This window comes from Pan troglodytes, chromosome 5, assembly GCF_028858775.2.
Source record: "Pan troglodytes isolate AG18354 chromosome 5, NHGRI_mPanTro3-v2.0_pri, whole genome shotgun sequence".
Classification (NCBI taxonomy): domain Eukaryota; kingdom Metazoa; phylum Chordata; class Mammalia; order Primates; family Hominidae; genus Pan; species Pan troglodytes.
Window position 1 is genome coordinate 168,850,444 of NC_072403.2, and position 22,786 is coordinate 168,873,229.

The 22,786-nt window shown below is 40.2% G+C and overlaps 1 protein-coding gene across 15 annotated transcripts in view; it reads left to right on the forward strand.

The window, feature by feature from the left end:
* ARID1B (AT-rich interaction domain 1B) overlaps window positions 1-22,786 on the forward strand; it is a 434,368-nt gene that overhangs the window by 104,267 nt on the left and 307,315 nt on the right. For all 15 annotated transcript variants that reach the window (XM_016956518.4, XM_016956522.4, XM_016956514.4 and 12 more), the window contains one exon: window positions 20,913-21,062. In XM_016956518.4, coding sequence (XP_016812007.3) covers window positions 20,913-21,062 — 150 coding nt within the window. The remainder of the gene's footprint in view (window positions 1-20,912; window positions 21,063-22,786) is intronic.

The following is a 22,786-nucleotide window of genomic DNA, read 5'->3' on the forward strand; positions in this document are numbered from 1 at the left end:
AAAAATTAGCTGGGCGTGGTGGCACATGCCTGTAATCCCAGCTACTTGGGAGGCTGAGGCAAGAGTTTCAGTTGAACCCCGGGAGGCGGAGGTTTCAGTGAGCCAAGATCGTGCAACTGCACTCCAGCCTGGGCCACGGAGCGAGACTCTGTCTCAAAAAAAAAAAAAAAAAAAAGAAAAGAAAAAAGAAAAAAACACACATTGATGACTTTTGGTGGATATTAGTTATTAAGCTTTTAGTATTTTTAAAAATCCTTGTTAGTTTTGTATAGCGAACAGAAATTTTAAATTGAAAACTGCATAGTCATTTTTTCGTGTTTCTTGTGTATCCATGTTCTCAGACTAGCATAATTTATAAGCACTTTTGTGGCTGTAATGTAGAGAAAAAGGCTAAAGAGAAGGGTTTAGAAGTCTGTACTGGTCTTGTTAGCTTGATAGAAGAGGTTAGAAGGGTATTTAAAATGCACTGACAGTGACAGCGTGTCGCCTTGGGCCTGCAGGAGTTTCGAGAGAGCCCTGCCAGGTGAGTTGGCCCAAGTTAGGCCTTCTCCTTCTCCCTGGGTGGGGCCTGCATGGCTGGGAACAGCCTCTCTGGGAGCCACTCTTGGAACCTGAGAAAGCTGATTTCTGTTAATTACGGGTCACTCAGGCAGTCACAATTTGGTACTAGGAGAGCCAGAAGTTGCTTTTCTGGACCCAAATAGGGTTTAGTATATGGTATTTGAAATTTTAGATGTACCAGATTTGAAATTCTGGCATGTTGTATTTGAAGAAATTGCATAATTTCTACTAGTTTTTGTTTTCAAAGCTTTGGAAAATAGACTCCTGCTTATACTGTTTTAAAAATATATGTATGCATACAATGTATGCACACATCTATGTATATATATAGTGTCGCATGTAATACCTTTAGGTTCTCTCTAAATGTCTGCACAAATGGCAGATTGTCTTCGGTTTTGCATCATTCCTTCTCAGAGCCTGAGGACTGCACGGGTTCCCATACCTCAATACTGGGCTACTTTCAACACCTGTGGTTGGAATTTTAGTCTTTAGTGATACATACTGGTGGATCTCCAGTGTTCCTGTCCCCATTGTGGGGAAGTAGTTATAGCAATAATTCCAAATGGTAGATATTCCTTAAAAATTGCCTCACGGTTTGGGGCTGCAGTATTCGATTTGGGGTGGCGGCAAGTTTAACTTCCTCCCCATGGCTTATTTGGGTTAATGAGGCAAAGATGTGTTCTTGACTAATGTGAGGAGGCATCCTGAAGGCTAGTGTAGCATTGGGGGAAGCCCTAATGCTTAAGTATGCACAGTTGATATTTGAGAACTAGAACTCATTCACTTGGGCAGTAACATACATACTTCTGCTTTAAAATAAAATGTACTAATTTATTTCAGAGTCAAGCAATCATACAGCCAGTATTTTTTTAAGCATCTGCTGTATGCATAGCATGGCCCTGGGAATTAATAAAATTCTGCCCCATCACTGCTCATCCTGTCCTGAATGATTCCTCTTTCACTTGTGTGTTCCTTTCTTCCCCAGCTGGGTTGCAGCTGTTCAACAGATCTTACTCTCGTTTCTCTTCTCTGCTGGTTGAAAGTGAGTCCTCCCTCTCAGCCTTGGTCCCGGTGGAGCAGCAATTCCCATGTTCTGGGACCCATTTCCCCCCAGCTCCTCGGGCAGAGTTGGCCAGCCTGCCTCTCTGCTGTGCTTCTTTGATGCCACTCAGAATCTCCCTGTTTGCCCATGGGCTCCCTCTCTTCTGCTAGGGGCTGTTTCTGTTCAGAGATTCTGTCTTATTCATATTTGTATCATCTACAGGGCCTGGGATGATTCTGTGGACACCTAATCATTGCACAACAAAGTATCAGTCAACACATGTGAATAATGGAAAATATAGAGGTGTTTGAAATCCATTTGGGAAAACAAATCGTAGCTACAGATACCAACTATAAGGGTGCCTTGCCTTGCCTTTTTCTTTCATTGCTGTGGTCTCTTTCAATCAGGAGACCAGAAATATAGCACGGTTCCCATCACCCACTGGCCACATACTCTTAGACATTTTTCTGTGAAAGGATACTGATTCTACACTCTTCCGTAGGATTGTTATGGAGGTAAATGAGATCGTCTGTGTGAAAATAGTTTAAAACGTTTAAAAGTGCTTTGTATAACGTCTTGCTATTGTCGTGAGTGCTAGTTTTGGGTGAGGGAAGGTGATATCAGTGACAACATTTTATAATGAGGTCTGTTCGATAGTTATTTTGTAAATCATTTTGTAGTACACAGAGCGGATTAGCTTTATACTGTATTTTTCTGGCTGGGGCTTTTATGTTGAGGCCTCAGGATAGAGAACAAAGTAAGGTTATGATAAAATCTTACACGGGGAACCCGAAAAGAGGGAGAGTTCGCTGTCTTAATTTCTGCATTTTCTAAGGGTAGACCCTGAATTAACGCAACTGCCTTAGGTTTCTTCTGGCCTCCCTGGGAGTTATAGTCAAGGAGTGTTTGTGAGGCGCCTTTAGGCTCCCCATACCGACAGCATCTTACTTCGGGGCTCTCTCCCTGCATCAAATCTTCCTCGTCAGCTTGCAGTTTCTCAATTATATGTTAACCGTCTTTATTCTTGGTAGCATTATTGTAAATTTGGGGTAGTAGTTATAATTTCTTCTAATTGTTTCTCCCAGAGCTATTGTTTGCCTAATATTCATATAAACCTGGCAAAGAGTTCATTGCTAGGGGGATTCCCAAGTTACTCCAGGGACTTGGTGATCTGAGAGCTCCCACAGTTGGGGTCCTCCACTCTGGACAAATAGATTGCCTTGTCTTCGTGACAATTTACTTTTCTTCTTTGGGGATCTGTGTGGAAAGTTAAAATAAGTCATAGCCCTTCCTCTCCTTGCTTTTCTTTACTTTTCTGAGCTTTACTTCCTTCTCCTCTGGACGTGCTGCCTCTGAACGCCATGTCTTCCATGCTTTCCTCTCCAGCGTGAGCCTGACACACACCAGCCCCAGCACTCGGCCCACGCTCCCCACAGCATGATCTCACTCTCCGATCCTCACCTCGGGACTGTCACCTCGGCTCACTCCAGCCCCATCTCTTCACCTTTCCTTGCTTTGACTCTTGACTTCTTCTGAGAGTTGCCGGCTCCTCTGAGTGGCAGGTGCTGGAGGTGCTGGAGGTAAGCTGTTACCTGTTCTGCTGGTGTTTGCCTTCCTCCTGTGCAGGTGTTTCCTGTTAACCTGCCCTGGCAGTTCAGCCTACTCAGACCAGCAGTAAGTTCTCTTTCTCTGGCAATGGCATTTTCTATCAACAACAGCTGTAGGTCAGGGAAGAGGCATTTCAGGAGCCAGAATCGCGGGACCCTCATTTATTCTGATGAAGTATCACTTGGAACTGTTTTCTTTGAGATTCTCTGGGAAAAAAAATATCGTGCCCTAATGCAGTGTTTTCTAAACTGCTGATTATGACTCATTAATGGGAGCATGAAAGTAATGTATTAGGCTGCAACTAGAAATGTTTTTAGTGGAAGGAATTTGATGTAAAGAGTAGAAGATACAAATGTAGCACATACAGCGAGTGTCCTCTGTGTTCAAGGTTTTGACATAAAATATGTTTCTTCCTCAGAGTTGGCATCAAAACATTTGACAGCCATTACTCTAATTAACTTTCAGTATTTTTTAAGCTCCTTTGATTCCCCTCTCCCTTTTTCCTTCTAATGATAATTTAAGAATTTTTTTTTTTTTTGTAGTTCAGATAAAGTAGATTTAGAACATGGTCTATTTTCAGGACAACCTGATGAAAAACTGAAACCATAGCTAAGTGATTTGCGAGTTGCACGGCAGGTCTCTATTTCATGCAGGTCTTTGCCTCCTAAGCAGTGCGCCTTCCCAGTAAAGCTCCAGCAGATAAGGGTAAGGTGGCCACCTGCAGGGCCTTCCGTAGATGGGCGTTCCATCTGGGAGGATTAGGAGGTGTAAGGATGGAGCGCCCAAACTCCAGCAGTTGGTTTTTCCTGGATGCTGTACGCACACCATGTGTGGGCTAATCATAGTCCGCTAAGGAGGTGGCCGCCGTGTTTCTAGGATTATTAGGCTACCACTAGTTTGGGGAGTGAAGGGCAATGGAAAAAGGTTCTGAGATTCAGGAACCACCGAATGCCCAGATACTAGTGTTGCTCATTCTTTTTTCTGGCAGTAAGAAATAGCTGTAGGTTTTAAATGATTGTGAGTGATTATTGAATGTAGTATCCCTGGTCAGAAAATATTATCATTTCCCCCCAGTTCCTTATACCTTGTCTTGAGCTCAGGGAAATCCTTCCTGACTACAGTGTTGCTGCTGGGATAAAGTTTCATTGTTCTTGTAAGAAACATTTTTGAAAGGAAACTAAATATGTCAAATGAATAGTTGGAAATCATGTTTCCCTATGACATATACAGTGTATCTTTTAAATTTAAAGGATTTATTAAAGTGAAAATCATTGTAGGATACTGTTTGAAACCTGGCTTTACCTTCTAATGGTAATATAGCTAAAATAAAGTAAAATTGGAATATGATCTAATTTCAGAACTAAAATATTTTAGCCCAGTTATCCTTATATGTCACTGGATTTTGGAGGGTTCTGTCTTAAGACAGGTATTTGTACCAGTTAATGTCCAAAACAGTGAAATGCATTCACTGAAGTCTATTGACTTAACCTCAGAGGTGCTTAGAATGGACAATCAGAATACATCCATGTTGAAGTATTGGTTTGAGGTGGGTAAGTATCATTTTATGATTATTTATTGAGTTTCAAAATGTATAGTTTAGAATGCCTAATTTTAATGATTTGTAAATATAAAACGAGGAGGCAATGGAAAGAAGTGAGACATTTATTTTGCTGAAAATTCTACCTTCAGTGAGTCCTCCTCCCTGTCCCCTGCCTGCCCCTGGGTGTCTTTCTGTTACTGATTTTAAAATGTCAACATCCTATATTTTTTTCTGACCAATCTTTTGGGTCTACTTGGTACATGTTCCACCTGATGAAATTTTAAAAGTTGCAGATTGTTTTTCTCAAGGGAAATAACTGAATTATTTTCTTTTTGTATGAACATTTACTTTGAAATATGTTGATATTTCAAGTACTTTGATACTTTATCCAAAGCATCATTTCTTCTTATTGCCACAACTTTAAAATGGAGTTCCTGTTTCTTGCCCAGTATCACAAGTATATCATGTAAGTTAAGTTTATGTGCTAAACGACTCACAACGAAGCCTCCCCTTCCCACTTGTGCCTAGAACTTACAGTGTCTGTGTTGGTAGAAATTTTGTATCCTAATATTGTACAGGTTGAGTATCCCTCATCTGAAAATCCGAAATTAGAAATGTGCCAAAATCCTAAACTTTTTTTGAGTACTGATGTGATGCTCAGAGGAGATGCTTATTGGAGCATCCAAGATTTTGGATTTTTGGGTTAGGGATGCTCAACCAGCAATTATGTAATGCAGATATCTCAAAGTTTGAAAAAGCTTGAAATCCGAGACACTTCTGATCCCAAGCATTTCAGATAAGGGACATTCTACCCATACTTTCTAAATTAATCTCAACTACACAGATTTTACAATTTTAGTGTTGCTGTTATTGTTTGTTTGTTTTGAATTTTGTTCTTGTCGCCCAGGCTGGAGTGCAATGGTGTGATCTCAGCTCACTGCAACCTCCGCCTCCTAGGTTTAAGCGATTCTCTTGCCTCAGCCTCTGGAGTAGCTGGGATTCCAGGCACCTGCCACCATGCCTGGCTAACAATTTTAGTTTTTAAAACTTAAAGAAATGTGTGTGCATTTCTCATTTACAGGCTTCCTTCCTCTATTCAGCTTCTTTTCCCACCCCTGCTGGCTCTCTTGTATCCTCTGGGCTCCCCATGCCTTACCCCGTACTGCTCTCCTGGGACACAGCATGACCTCCAAAGTGTCCTTGCCTCTCTTGTCCCAGTCTGAGTGGCTGTTCGCTTCCTCCACCTTTCACTTCCGTTTAATGACTGAGCCTCGTGGGAGAGTGGAGTGAGCACTTCCGTTTGTGACTACTGGGTGAAATTATGCAGGTTTCCTAGCCCTTGACCGTAACAAGGACAGAGTTGAACCAGTGGCCTTTCAAAGTCTTTTCCAGTTCCGGAAGTGTATGATAAAGTAGTTCTTAATAATGTGTAACTGTGCCGAGCCTTCCAAGGAGGAAGGGAATGGATACATATTTTTTCATTTAAAACAATAGCTCATTGATCCAGCAATATGTGGACTGTGTACTGGATATATTTTTGAGCATCTCCTCTTCCCTTCCCTTTACGCCAACTCAAACTATGATCCAGGGAACAAGCTGCAAGGAGTTAGTTTTTGAACCACTGATAATGCTTTTGTGTTCCACTGACCCTACCTTTGCACATGGAATTCAGGGGAGGAATCATTGCTTTGTGAAATGGTGGGCTGGTGGTAGCAGCATCTTCTGATGTAGAAAGATTTATTTATTTATAAACCCACTCCTCATTTGTTATGAGAACATTCTGAAACTCAGGAAGGCGACAGAAGACTCATGCCCATTTGAAGCCTGTCCTGTCCTAGGTAATAGGGAGAAAACCCCCAGCCTCTTCACTGTCTGTGTCAGTGTGCAGCCTCCTCTCGGGAGAGCAGTGGGTGCCAGTAACGTACCAATGCTGGCTCTTCCCACGGGACTGTCTGTTCATGGATTCTGCAGTCGACACGATTCCCAAAGTCTCAGCGGAAGAAATTTAAGAGCCAAGTTCGGTCTTGGACAGTCTGTGGAGAAGTTGGACCCTTGCATGATTACCATTGCTATTACTTTTCTCCATTGCTGTGTTTTTCACCATATACATCATTTAAATTTAGGGGTAGATAGATTAATGAGTAAATTTTCTCCCTGAAAAGTATCTTCATGGAACACTTAGACTGTATCTTTTTAAAGGATGATGCTTTAAATTAATGCAGTTTTTGAAATTTTCATTTTTGATGGGCTTGGCATTTTCTTCTGTTTTCATCAGCTTAGTTACAAAAATCATTTTGAGGAGGGCCAGAAGAGAAAAAGGATATAGGAAGGCTGTGGAGCACCCACCCTCCCGCACCCTCAGAGAGTGGGCTTTTGACTCGTGGTAACAATGCAACCGCATAATCTCACCTCACCCCCAATTCTTTCATTTGAAAAAAAAGAAGAAACAATTTCAAAGGCTGTATTTAAAACCTACACACGAATGAGTAATTTATATGCATTTATCATGCAAGTATACGGTCCCCGGGGTGGAAAGTGGCCTGCAGTGAATGGTCTCGCTCCTCCTGTTCCCCTACAAGGCTCCCCTTCCAAATTGGAAGATACCAGTTGCTTGTCTTTTTGTTGACTCTTTTAAAATTCTAGTCCTCTTCTGGTAAATCCTATTTTCTGTACCCTGCCCCCACCCCATAGTTATCTCAAAGAGAACAGTCTTTTCAATCAAGCATTCACTGCACATGTCCCAGTCATGCGGTTACAAAGTTGACATTGCAGCCTCAGCAAAGGTTATCTCTTTAAAATTTTCTGAAATTCCCCTTTGGCACATTCATTTTGGCAGCTGGGTTTATATAGGAAAGTGGTAAAGCTCTTGGCTCCTCTTTTTGTGCTTTATAAAAATAGAAATCTCTGGCCAGAAGGGCAGATAAGCAAGAAGCTCCTCTGTAATTCCCATCACTTCTGCTTCCCGAGTGTTTTCTGTTTTACACTGTAGTAAATGGTGTCCTCACCATGTGCTTGTGGACCAAGTGGGTGGTTTTTAGAAACACGAACATACTGTAGCCTGACACTTATTTTAAAGTCTTATTAGAAAACCCTGCTGTTCTAACATGTGTGTGAAGTACTGTTAGACTGTGTTGACTTTTGATTTTGTAATCCTTTTGCATTAAAAACAATGGAAAATCTCAAAGATGACATTCACGGATTCAAAATTACCAGTTACAGTCTGGGCAATAATATAACAAGAAAGAGGGAAAATCCAAATTGCTTTGTAGTGAGATGTACTCATTACTAAATAAATGATACCACGAATGTGCTTTCCTGGGACAGCATTTTTGGGATGGAAACAACCAAATCCCCGTGAGGCAAGGCAGCTCAGGCCTTTTTATTTTCTAGGAAAGTGTTGCTTCTGTGAGCAGAATTGACCCGTTCGTTACTATAGATTACCTCCTGAGCCCTTCATTTCTTTCCACGTATCCTATGACCTTCACAGGAATAGAGTTTTACGAAGTCATGTTGATGCATTTCCATAGTTATGAGTCTCGCATTTAAAAATGACTGTATATTTGGTATGGAAAATACTTATTTTTTAATTTTGTTTTTAAATGCAAATATTGATACCCTAGGTGTCAAAGCTTCCACATTAAAAGTGAGTGTGGCTCTTTTTACTGTTAAAAATTCTTTCCTGTTTTATATTATTATATCAATAAGGCACACAAGCTTATAGGTGAGTTTTTCACCGCTGTGACAGTTTAGGAAAGACCACATTTTAAAATGCCAGCTCTGTTTTCTTCAAGAATAGGCAGTATGAATTATTTAACTCTTAGGCAACCCTCCTACCACACCAAGTTTATATACACTGGAAATATGCTATTTTTTAAGCTATTTTAGAATAAGATTTGTCATCCCTTGTATTAAACACATGCTCTTCTCTCAGAAGCTGCAGATTTTTTCCTGTTGTTCTTCTATTTTGTCAAAAAACACACTGTAGACTTTATAGATCTGTGGTATCGAATACTCTCGATTGGATCCTCAGGAAGAAAGTGTTTTAAAGTGTGTAATTAGGGCACTTGAGCATAAAACTACAATTATACACTTGCGTGTTAATTTTGTGTACAGTAAGACTTTAGTTCAACACTGGTTGTAAATGAGAGGAAGCATTTGACTGCCAGTGAATGCCTGCATTTTATGAATACTTGAATAAAATCTCCTCTAATTGGCTGACCTGGAAAGAAAGGTGAAAACATCTGTAGTTCAGTGGGAGAGGAGAATACAAAATGTGTACTAGAGATTTCCTTTTCCAGGTACCTCGAAAAGTGATCTCACTCTTGTGTACAGCCGTGTTTGCTGTGCCTTCGGGATCGTTTGTGCTATTCTAGCTGCTGTTTCACAATAAAGGCGAACAGGGTGAAAGCAGTTTAGATAGGCAAAGGAAAAGAATCAAGGGACAGACTGGCGTGGACAGTAGTTGGCAAGGAATTTTTGATATGGTTAAAAAAAGGCTTTGGGCTGATATAATTGACTTGCGTTGGTTGACTATATATTTGTTAATCAAATTCTGTGTACAAGAGTTAGGCGACACTCCTTGAAGCCTGAAGGAGTTAATTTTATGAAAACTAAAGGATGTACCACTTTGCAAAGTGGATAATAATGTGGCAGAGCTTGTCACCCTAAAGAGATAGCCTGGACTGGAAATATAAATTAATTTAAGAAGTGTATAAATAAATTCATGGATAATAGATTCATAATGGTTATTAAGAGGAAATAAAGGCTGTTCAGGACGTATCCCTGACTTCTGGAAATTGAGGTCATGAGAGGCACTACCATTTAGTTCCCGCAGCTATATAGAATATTCACTCCGCAGAACATTGGTCTGACCTACTATTCACTTCAGCTGTGATTTGCTAAATATAGAGTAGTTGAACTTAGAATAAGCAGTGAAATCTTGTAGGCAATTAATAATTGTAAAGAAATCCAAGAGGGATTGTATGTGTATGTCTTTATAATCTTATATCGTGTGTACCCTTCTAAGTTTTATAAAAAATTTGTCACGAAAAAGACTTGTTACTGATAAAAAATGGAACTTTTCAATGTTTCCCAAATCAAAAAAGGTAAATCTATTTTATCCTATGATTTTTTAAAAATTTCTAAGCTAATGGGGAGGGTTAAATTATTCCAGATTTGTTGGTTTCAGAAAGCCTGTTAAAAACTGGCAATGTTTATGGCCCAGAAGTTACCTGTTAGGAAGGAACCAGGGCCCAGGCCAGAACATACTGGACTTCAGAGCAATGTGAGAGCCATGGACCCAGCTTGTGGGTGTGGGTGGTCAGCTAGCCCATTCTGCAGTGTGAGACACTGCCTGACCCTTTTGTATACTTTGCCAACTTCTTTCTCATCCCGGGTCATCTTTTTCCTGTTAGTCAAGAGAAGCCAGATAGAATTGGAAGGAACTTAGCTTTAGTATACAGTGCATACAGTAAGTGCTCAATATACATTTGTTGACTATTTCTCATTTTTCAAGGGTGAAAGGTGAATTTCAGGAAATTGTGGAGTTTTTGTTGTTGTTGTTGTTTGTTTTTTCCTTAGACAAACCTAAGAACAAGATTTATTTTTCTTCTTAAAATAAGAAAGTGGGGAGGAAAAGGCACCTAAGTTGTTTAGGAGTCTCATTTGGGAACTTAGCTTAAGGGACTGTGGAATGTTGAGCAGTTGTAAGATCTTGACCTTGTAAACTTTATTTATTACCTTCTAGCACATTATTTTTGACTGGACATGTTGACATAATAAAATTTCCTTGTGCAATTGGTTCAACCACGCATCAGCTTAGCATCTGAATTCCTTGCTGTGGGGAATTTTCAGTCTGTCTCTTATGCATGAAAAATGGTGTTTGATCTTCCTGTGAAATCAGGAGCCAGCAGGATTTGCCACATGTGAATGGAGCTGTTGTGGACTTAAGATTTTTCTTCTGCTTTTTGCTTTCCCATTTTGTAGAATTTACCTGGAGGGGTTCAAATCTGTGATGAAAAACAAACACATAAAAATTAAGGAGCTTTCTTCTGTTTAAGATAAATTGTTATAATATACTTTTTGATAACTCTTAGAAAGACAGCAGCAGTAAATAATCCCAAATAAATTTCATTTTGTTCTAGATTCATGAAAAACAGAGTTGGTTTAAGGAGTGATTTTGGTATATATTCTTTGAGGCTGTTAATTCTTTATACCTATACCACAAACAGATTCTCACATTCAAAAATAACATTATACTACATATGGTTTTGTAGCCTGCTATCTTTAAACCTCAACTCAATAATATATGGACAGAACTTTTTGTTATTAAATATAGTGTAAAATGAGGATTGTTATTTTTAATGGCTCTGTAGTATTTTATTGAATCCTCACCTCTGCTTTTTTTTTTTTTTCCCCCCCTCAAACCAGTTCCCTGTTGATGGACATTTAAACATTTAGGCTGTTTCCCTATTTTTGAGTGGAGCAGCAATGAACTCCTTGCTACACATATCTTTGCATACTTGTTTCATACTTTTTCTTTTTCTTTTCTGTTTTTTTTTTTTTTGAGACCGAGTCTCACACTTTCCCCCGGGCTGGAGTACAATGGCGCAATTTCGGCTCACTGCAGTCTCTGCCTCTCCGGTTCAAGCGATTCTCCTGCCTCACTCTCCTGAGTAGCTGGGACTAGAGGTGTGCATCACCACACCCAGCTAATTTTCTTTTTTCTTTTTTTCTTTTTTCTTTTTGTATTTTTAGTAGTGACGGGGTTTCACCATGTTGGCCAGGATGGTCTCTATTTCTTGACCTCGTGATCCAGCCACCTCGGCCTCCCAAAGTGACAGGCGTGAGCCACCACACCCGGCCTCATACTTTTTCTTAAGATAAATTCCTAAAGTAGAATTTTGGGTTAAAAGAACGTTGTTTCTATACATATTATGACTTGCCTTACATATTTTACTTTGTATATTCACCATGATTATTTCAGTTTGCCCTGTTGCTCTGTAATATTTTGGATTATGTAAAATGAAAACATAAAAACTCACTGATAAGCATCTAGGACCAGTCATTAATTATAAAACAAAATTTACATCTAGGTCTAAAGGCAAGAAAGATTTAAGCATAAATGTGTTAAAATGTGTGTTATAGAATGATAAAAATGGAGACGAACAGTTTAGACTTCTGTATTAAGTGTATATACATATGCCACCAATATTTTAAAGCTATTATTTATATCCATTGAAATGCCTAAATCTTAAGCATGCAATTCAGTGAGTTTTGACAATTACATACGTCTAGGATACCACTATCCTAATTAGACTATTTCCGTCACTCCTAGAAAATTCCCTCATGTCTCTTTCCAGCCAGGCCCCATATCCCACAATCATTGTTATGATTTCTGTCACAATAAGTTGATTTTGCCTGATTTTGAATTTCATGCAAACAGACCATACGGTGTGTTGAGAATGTATACATTTAATTAGTTCTTTTCAAAAAATAGTTCTTGATGGATGTGTAAATACCAAACTGTACTTCTTAAAACAGAAAGATCCAAAGCTGATGTGAAAATTGTATAGAATAAAAACAATAAGTCTTTCAAAAGAATAAAATTGGACCCTTTGCCTTAGACTATATATAACAATTAGCTCATAATCTATCATAGACCTAAGAGTGTAAGAGCTTAAACAAAGCTATAAAACTCTTTTTTTTCTTTTTTCTTCCTTTTTTTTTTTTTTTTTTTTTTTTTTTTTGAGATGGAGTCTTGCTCTGTCACCCAGGCTGGAGTGCAGTGGTGCAATCTTGGCTCACTGCAACCTCTGCCTCCTGGGTTCTTGTGATTCTCCTGCCTTAGCCTCCTGAGCAGCTGGGATCACAGGCACTCATCACCACATCTGGCTGATTTTTGTATTTTCACCACATTGGCCAGGCTGGTCTCGAACTCCTGACCTCAAATGATCCACTCGACTCGGCCGTCCGAAGTGCTGGGATTACAGGTGTGAGCCACTGTACCTGGCTATAAAACTCTTAAAAGAAAACAGAGGAAAAGTTTGGCACTGGATTTGGTAATTATTCCTTGGATATGACACCAAAAGCATAGGCAACAAAAGAAAGGACAGACAAATTGGAGTACGTCAAAGTTTTAAAAACTTTTGAGCATCAAAGGAGACTATCGAGAGAGTGAAAAGGTATAACCCACAGAATAGGAGAAAATATTTGCAAATCATATATCTGATAGGGGATTAATATCTATATAAAACACTCCTATCAACAGCAAAACAAATAACCTAATTAAAAAAAATGGCAAAGGACTTGAATAAACATTTTTCCAAAGAAGATATATACATGGCCAATAAGCACATGAAAAGGTACTCAACAGCCCTGATCATTAGAGAAATGTAAATTTCACAATGAGTATGTTATCACTTCACACCCAGTATTAGTACAGCTGATATTTAATATTAAGAAAAACCCAGAAAATACCAAGTGTTGTCAAGGATATGGAGAAATTGGAAGCGTTGCGTCCTGTTGGTGGGAATGTGAAATGGTGCAGCCACTGTGAGAAGCAGTATGATAGTTCTCAAAAAATTATACATAGAATTACCATATACTCCAGCAGTCCCACTTCTCGGAATGTACCCCAAGACGTAAAAGCAACAATTCGACCAGATATTTGTAAACCCCTATTCAGAGCAGCATTTTTCACAATACTCAAAAGTTGGAAACAGCCGAGTGTTTATCCATGGGTGAGTGGATAAACAGTTATGCTGTATACATTCCGTGGCCTTAAAACGGAATGAAACGTGATACAAACCACAACATGGATGAACCTTCAATACATTATGCTAACTCAGACACAAAATAAGCCAGACACAAAGGAACAAATATTGTGTGATTCTGCCTGTGTGAGATAGCAAGACTAACCAAATTCATAGAGTCAGAAAGTGTAATGGTGCTTGCCGGGGGTTGGGATGGGGGCCAGGGGGTTGGGATGGGGGCCGGGGGGTTGGGATGGGGGCTGGGGGTTGGGATGGGGAACAGAATGTGGGGTTGGGATGGGGGACCGCGGGTTGGGATGGGGGCCGGGGGTTGGGATGGGGAACAGAATGTGGGGTTGGGATGGGGAACAGAATGTGGGGTTGTTATTTCCAGGGCACAGAGTTTCCATTTGGGATGATGAAATCCTATAAAAGGATGGTGGTGATGGTTGGCCAACAGTGTGAATGTACTTATGCATCATTGAACTGTATACTTCAAATGGTTAAAATGGTCAATTTTGTGTATATTTTAGCACAATTAAAAAAGGTCTTTAGACATCGAAGATAAGGAGAAAGGTGCTCATTCTTTTACATAGCAAAATAGTAGCATGTTAGAATTCAGTAGTGGGGAGTTTTCACCACACTTGAATATGTCTCTGATAAGTTTAGGACAATGCCAAGTATTTCTTTTGTTCATAGATTCTTTTCCTCCAAAAGGAGGAACAAACTGATAATGTAAGTAGATTGAGCTATTCAGAGACACCAGGTCTATGATAGAAACTGGGGCGTGTTTTAGTATCATAACTTCAAAGCTCACATCAAGGAGGTTCTAATATCTGTTCCAGTGTTTTTCTGTGCTTTCCTAGAGATAGAACTGGACTGGACTATAGTTTAGCTCAAGGCAGCAGCTCTTAACGTTTCCATTGACTGTGGTGTGTGATTTCTATACGTATTTCAGGAGGTTCAGTCAACAGACATTCACCGAGCTCTTAGTACTGGACAGGCATGCGGAATACAGTGATGAACTAAACTAGCAAGGGCCTGTCCTGTGCAGTGGACTGTCCAGTGGTGTGGTGGTGTTCAGTGATCAAATGAGTTTGAGAAATCTTGGATGTAAAGGTGGACAAGTTTCCAAACTTTTTAAAGGATTTCACATATCCTTTAATGTGATGATATGGTATGTTTTCTTTTTATAGTATATTGGTTTTTTAAACTTTTTTAAATTATAGAACTCATTTCTGTGTGATATTCTATAGAATTAGTGTCCCTTGTAGGACCCATAGGGAAATTAGTGACCCTTAGGGAAATGCTGGCATAAAGTTCTGTCTGTTAGAGGTTCACCAACCTACAGGACACTTGTTTCCCTTGGGAGGAGACCATAATGAAGGCTTCCTCCTAGTTCTGTGCTGAATGCCCTGATGGCTTGTGAGGAGAGGGACAGCCGCTCAGACACCAGAACTCAGAAGAGCTATGGCCTGGAGTGTCCTAGGTGAAAGGCCTGGGAAGTGATTGGAGCACCTGGTCTTGTAGTCAGGGACTTGGCCTTTGAGCTGAGTCTCTTTTCTCGGAAGGACACCTCCTGGGGTGTCCCCTCCTGCCTTGTGTGGGTGCTTGAGTTTCCCAGGGCCCCCTCTTTTTGGGAGGATGTGGACTGGGGTGGAGGCAAAATCTTTATGGTAAAAGTGGAAAATTGTGAAATAATTTAGACATATAGAAAAGTACAGAAGCAAATATAACAGACACACTTGTGTAATTACAGATACAGTATATACAGGTGTATACACACACACACACACACCCCCACATACACACAGTATATATAGGTATAAAAATAACATGTTACCCTATTTGCTTCACATCTTTCTTTTTATAAAGGAGCAAAGCATGGCTGAAGCCACGCCCCATAATCCCCAATTCTTTTCAATGCACGTTTCTATACTTTTGCTACATGTGTGTTTATAAACAGTATACACTAATATCTTATGTATTAAAATTTTATACAAATGATATGATACTGCATTAACTTTTTGTTGCTTTCTTTTTAAACTCAACACTGTAGTTTTTAGTTTTGTACCATTTTGATATGTGGCGTCTTACTCCTTTTTTTACTACTGTGTAGATTTAATTGTGTGCCTATAGCAAAGTTAACTTTTCCCATTTACCTTCTGTCTTAGAGTTAGATTTTGTCCTCTTCTGTCAATTGTAGTAGACAGGACTGCATTGAATATCCTTCCTGGAACATGTGTGTTTCATGGGTATATACTTAACAAGGCGCATGGCCGGGTCATGGGGTCAGTGTACCTTTAAACCTAGTAAGAAACTGCTCTCTAAACTTCTTTAGGCCGGGCTCAGTAGCTCATGCCTCTAATCCCACCAGTTTGGGAGCCCAAGGCAGGTGGATCACCTGAGGTCAGGAGTTCGAGACCAGCCTGACCAATATGATGAAACCCATCTCTACTAAAAATATATAAATTAGCTGGTCGTGGTGGCCCGCTCCTGTAATCCCAGCTACTCAGGAGGCTGAGACAGGAGAATCGCCTGAACCCAGGAGGCAGAGGTTACAGTGAGCCGAGACCACACCACTGCACTCCAGCCTGGGCAACAAGAGCAAAACTGCGTCTCAAAAAAAAAAGAAAAAAAAAAAAAAAGAGGACACAGTGGCTCACGCCTGTAATCTCAGCACTCTGGGAGGCCGAGGCAGGTGGATCACGAGGTCAAGAGATCGATACCATCCTGGCCTACATGGTGAAACCCCGTCTCTACTAAAAATACAAAAATTAGCCAGGCGTGGTGGCATGCACCTACAATCCCAGCTACTCGGGAGGCTGAAGCAGGAGAATCACTTGAACCTGGGAGGCGGAGGTTGCAGTGAGCTGAGATCGTGCGACTGCACTCCAGCCTGGCGACAGAGCGAGACTCCACCTCAAACAAAACAAAAACAAACTTCTTTAGAAGGAAAAAGGGGGAGAGGGTAACCTTTGATCATTTCACTAATTTTGGAGGATGAGCAAAAAGTTCAGGGTATGGTGAAATGAAAAATGAGTCCTGACCCTGCATATTTAACATGATACAGAAATGTGAAAGGTAGTACTTGCGTTCTTTATTGGGATAATTTTCTAAAATAAATATGTAAGTGAATCATTTTTAGCTATAAATTTTTTGTTGTTGTGTGTGTTCATGTCTTAAAGGTCTTCTTTATTTAGAAATGAGTGAAGCAAATTCTTCTTTTGCTGCTGCTGCTGCTTCTTCTTCTTCTTCTTCTTCTTCTTCTTCTTCTTCTTCTTCTTCTTCTTCTTCTTCTTATTATTATTATTATTTGAGACAGAGTCTTGCCCTGTCGCCCAGGCTGGAGTGCACTGGAGCGATCTCAGCTCACTGTAACCTCCACCTCCCAGGTTCAAGCGATTTTCCTGCCTCAGCCTCCCTAGTAGCTGGGATTACAGGTGTGTGCCACCACGCCTGGCTAATTTTTGTATTTTTAGTAGAGACGGGGTTTTGTCATGTTGCCCAGGCTGGTTTGGAACTCCTGACCTCAGTTGATCTGCCTACCTTGGCCTCCCAAAGTGCTGGGATTATAAGCTTTAGCCACTGCACCCAGCCAGATTCTTATTTTTAAATAACAAATGGAAATGTTCTGATCTGAGGCATTTTTTTTTGAGATCTCCATTTAGTTCAGTTTTGCAGGTTTTAAAAAATATATATATATAGTTAGAACTGTGTTCGAGGCAAAGCATGCACTGGACAGTCGGGACTTCCATGGGCCAGCAGTTTTTGGCCAAGGACACCGTGCTGTTGTTAGTGTACCATTCAGTGGCTGTCGATGAAGCTGAACACGTGTGTCAGATTTGGGTAGTTCAAGAGATTTCCATATTATAATGTGTTCCTTGATTCGTTAAAATTTTTCATATAATAATAGCTTGCTTAATAATCATTCAACAGTACTTATCATTCAACTGATGTTTGTTGACGCTCAGATCCTTTTCCAGGAGCTTATATTCTAGTGATGAGGACAGATAGTAAACACGTGAACACGTAGTTAAGTGTTTCACTACATAACTAAATCAGTCTCCCCTGTGATAAGATCAGGTTGGTCAAGGCACGAGAATGACCATGGTTAGGGTTAGACTGGGGAGGGAGGGCCGCCCGAGCTACCAGTGCTCTATGTCCCCAGCTCCCAGCAACTGCTGACTAGCGCTCAGTAACTGTTGGTTGCATGTCACTTGCATGCAACCGTCTGGTTATATGAGTTATCCTGCATATGGTTAAGAATGAAACGACTTAAAAACTCTCAGCAATCAGAATAGGGTTTGCAAAGCTTGGGACAGTGAAGCTCAGGTGCTTTCCTCACGCATCGGTCCTTTGGGCCCTCCTTGTGTGTGTGGGCAGTGTGTGTGGGTGTCTTGGTCCTCAGCATATTAGAAGCCTAACTGGGTTCAGGTGGGGATTGAGCTTGAGCGGTGAGCAGTGCCGGAATGCCCTGATGGCCTGTGAGGAGAGGGACAGCTGCCCAGACGCCAGAACTCAAAAGGAGCTGTGGTCTGCAGCATCCAGCAGAAGGCTCTGGGGCCTTCCATGTCCTTTGGGGCAGGCTGTCCTTTGGGGCAGGCTGTTGATTTGTGTTTCATAATACTATTTAGTTTCAGAAGTCTGAACAGCATATAGTAGATCTTTCAAAGCCTTGCATCTGAATGCATTGACAAAAAAACAATAATGATCATTAAAGAATTAGATTTTAAGCAGGGTGCGGTGACTCACATCTGTAATCCCAGCACTGGGAGGCTGGGCGGATCACCTGAGGTCGGGAGTTTGAGACCAGCCTGACCAACATGGAGAAACCCTGTCTCTACTAAAAACACAAAATTAGCCGGGTGTGGTGGCGCATGACTGTAATCCCAGCTACTTGGGAGGCTGAGGCGGGAGAATCGTTTGAACCCAGGAGGTGGAGGTTGTGGCGAGCCAAGATCGCGCCATTGCACTCCAGCTTGGGCAACAAGAGCAAAATTCTGTCTCAAACAAGCAAACAAAGAGTTAGACTTTAGCTTCAGTAAGCTGGGGTATTCTATCGAATTGGTTTTTAAAGGTAACATTTAGGAAATAATTAATATTTTACAGAGAGCACTACAACTTCTAGTTTAATAAGTCATAATGGCACCTTTATAGACTTGCAGGTGGGACTGGGCAGGGCATCTATATGACTTAGGAAGGCAGTCCTGTTTGACAGTTGGAGATGTAAGGCAGAGTCATGTGACTGACCGTATTCACACAACTCACGTGCAAAGAGAATTGGACTTAGAGTCCATGTATTTCGAACCCAAAGATTCTTTGGGTAAACTAGAGTTGAGCAATCCGTCCCGTCATGGCTCCCATTGAAGGACAGCTGACCGGGTCCAGTTGGTTGGCACTGGGCCCCAGGTCTCAGGGAGAGCCCCTCTGTGCTGTTACAGGTTTCCTCAGGCCAGGCTTACAGAAGGTGGGGTGCCAGCAAAGTTGGTCCTAAATGGATGAATGAGCCGTGTGTCTAAAAGGATAGCAAATTGGTTTTAATCGTGGAGGAGCATATTTGAGGGCACCCAGGTCTCGGTTTGCTCAGTCGTGTAGGTGGTTGCTCCAGTGAAGATTTCTGCTGCGTCCACCTATCCTCCTTGCCCCACACCCTGCACCCAAACTTCCTGGAGCTGGACTAGGTAGTAAAAAATTCTAGTCAGCTTGTGGCTGCTCTAGTGTTAGTAGGTTCTTGCAATCTGTCCTGTTGTTGTGTTGCTTAGAAAACAGCGCCCCCTCCCCAAACAACACTTCCATATTGTGTGTGAGGGCTTCTGTAACCAGAAAGTCAACATATTAAAGCGCAATTCATAGGGGAGTTGCTGGCTGTGTTGACTGAGCTTTACAGTCATTTTAACACTGGCAGAAGTGTTATCCTAACTGCTTTAAATCAAACTGCAAAGATGCTTGTGTGAAATATAGTATTAGATATCAAATCAAACATATGGGTGTTGAACGGAAGGATGTGTGTTGTAGTGGTATATGGTATTCTAGCATGTGGAGTTGTATTTTATGGAAATTCGTTGGCTTGGCTTATGGCAGGGACATACATTCATTATGAGATATCAAGCTGTAAAATAAATAAAAGCAAAAAATTCAACTGTGCTGTTAAATGGCTTGCAATGCAGACTTTTCTGCTCCAGCAACTTAGGCTCTGTGTGATGAGAGGCACTGTGAGCCGTTATGGTCACATTTAATCTCATCCTCTTTGGTAGATCTTGAAAATAATCCGGATTGGATTGAAAGAAATATAGGAACTTTAACTTTTTCATTTTTTCCCCTTTTACCCCATTGTATATGTTAGGAATTACTGTGCTGATTTTTCTTAGAGGCTAAATGTTTTACTCTTTTCATCTTTTACCATTTCATCTTTTTCCTCATTCAGTATTTCTATAGTGGATTTGGATTTTAAGTGTGTATCTGGCACTCATTAATTTCTTAAGTGTGTGTGCTTATGGGGCTCAAGTTCTTGAAGTTCTCCAGTGGACCATATTGTGGTATGAAACAAAATGACTTTGCCATTCTTGTCTCTAGAGTGCTTTTTGCTGTCCTGATATCTTGTTTATCTTTTCCTTTCCTGCTCTCTCTTGAAATTACAGAAAAAGGCAATAGATTTCTCGTTAAGAAAATATTCAAAATTACTATCCATGGTATATTTATTGCATGAGGAAGGATTTTCCTCTAAACAATGCTTTCAGATATTTTTAGGCTGATGTAAATTAGAGATGGAGAAGATTGATTGAGGCCATTTTTGTCTATACCTCTGGTATTTGCACTGTAGTACACCTTGCTTTACATTGTTACCTGTTTTATCAACTAAGAAAATGCCATCCTTAGCAAAAATAGTAAATAAAATTGATAATTTAACTGGTATATATGTGCTGTAAATGCCGTTGGTATATTCTGACTTTTTCATTCTGAACTTAGAAACAAACATACACAAGAAAGCACCCAAACCACAAGCCTTCTGTAAAGTATTAGTGAGTTAACTTGGACTGTTTGAGTTCATTTTTTCACTGTTGTGTGGGAATGGATTTCATATCATGCTTCTCCTTCTTAGTAGAGGCTATTTTTTAGTCTCAGTATTTAGCACTTCCTCCCGTCTCCATCTTTATGATATTATCAATAGTTTCCATCTGATAGAATATGATGGTTTTTAAAGGCAAAGCAGATTGCCTTTTGACTTCATTTATAGTATGTGAATAGAAAGCAGCGTGTCGATTTGTTTAAGGAAGAGAGGATTAAAAATACTGAGTTTAGTTGCTTAGCAGAGAACCCCCTTCATGTTGCTGAATTGAAACCATATTTGATTTCATTTAATTGCACATTTTGACTTTCTCATTTGCTTTGCTTGGCTTTTTGACAGATGCCACCTCAGTATGGACAGCAAGGTGTGAGTGGTTACTGCCAGCAGGGCCAACAGCCATATTACAGCCAGCAGCCGCAGCCCCCGCACCTCCCACCCCAGGCGCAGTATCTGCCGTCCCAGTCCCAGCAGAGGTACCAGCCGCAGCAGGTGAGCACCGTTCACTGCCCCGCAGGGCCCTGTTTTCTCCACCAAGGCAGACCCGGCTCTGAATCATCTTCCTGTCCTTTATTAAAAATTATGTTCTGGTGGAAAAAAAATTAGTTTTGAGAGAATGCATAACTGTAACCTAATCTAACTCCATCTCTCCCTCCGTCTTTTCCCCTTTTGAGATTGGAGGGTGAGAAGAGTGACTGGTTTAATAGCTGCTTGCATTACTGGTTAGTGGCAGCAGAAAGTGTCAGTCATTGCTTGTTCCTTGTCATTTGTGTTCTGAACCTTTCAAGAAAGCACTCTGCCACTTTGTTAAGGCTTATTCAGGAGAAGGATTTTATCAATCATTTAATCCTTCTAGTTGGCACGTGCATGGTATTTTTATCTTGACCTTTGTTTTGTTTCGTTTTAATGGTAAGTGCTACTGTGTGAAAACATTGTTGCCTTTGACTGTGTTATTCTCTTTAAACTAGCTTATAAGTAGATATTCACTTCAGTTGCAATATATTAGAATACTAATTGGAATCATGTAGTTTAAATATATCAAGCAGTTTCTAGTTTAAATTGGTCTCATTAAATACTCCTTTAGGTTACTGGGTTATATATTTCAGCTTACAGAATTTGTAGAAAAATAGTATATATGTTATTTGATAAAATGATTCAGTTTCCTTATGTTTTAGAGGCTGTCACTCATGAGTGACATGAAAAGGAGTAGTGAGTGAGGGACTCTTACTCTGAATCCAGATAAATGTTCATAGCACATCCAACCATAAACATCAAAATATAATTTTCCATTTTAATACTGCCTTTCTTCTCTTTTGTGTGGTGGAGGTGGCAAAGAGAAGGTGAACACATGTAGCATCGACTTTTTCCTCTTTAAAGGACTTCTTTTGTGGCTTGACTAGATCGTGGATATTAAGCAAAATAAATAAATTTACGGAGCTTAATTTTAATCAATTTGGCTGGTTTCTTACATATTTTCTTGGGTTTGTTGGAGTCCCTTTCCGTATGACTTACTAGAGAATTCTAAAGAGAGTTTATGACTTTAAGCAAAACATGTTAAAACAACAGCTAGGATTCAAGACCCAGTACAATCTTGTTTTTACATACATGTATTTAAAAGCTTGAACCCGGGAGGCGGAGGTTGCAGTGAGCGGAGACCACGTCACTGCACTCCAGCCTTGCAACAGAGTGAGACTCTGTCTCAAAAAAAAAAAAAAAAAAAAAAAAGTAACATCTGTGGGGTTTGTAGCAGTAGGAATGTACATCATTTCATAGTTACCTGGTCAAGTCTTTTATTAAAGTGTATGAAAATTTTAAAACACTTTAATATAATTTCTTTTTAGATGAGAGAGGCTGGTATCCGGAGTTTTGATAAAGTTATAACCTTTTTCAAGGGGCTTTCAGAGCCTTATTGAACTTATCTGTAGACACAGAGTGTTTTGTCATGTCATCAAAATTTAAGGACTCAATAGATAAATTATGTTACTCATTTGACTGTAGTGTGCTGAAATGAATCTCTGATCATAAAACCGATTTGATTAAGGATTCTAAATGCCTGTCATTTTCTTCAAGACCAAGCTCAAAATTTACTTCCTTTAAAAATTATTCACTGATGACTTCCAGCACATGGCAATTAGTTATTTAATATCTTTCATATTTAAATATTTAAAGCATACTACAAGTAAAATCTTATTTTAATGAATATTATTTTAATGTGC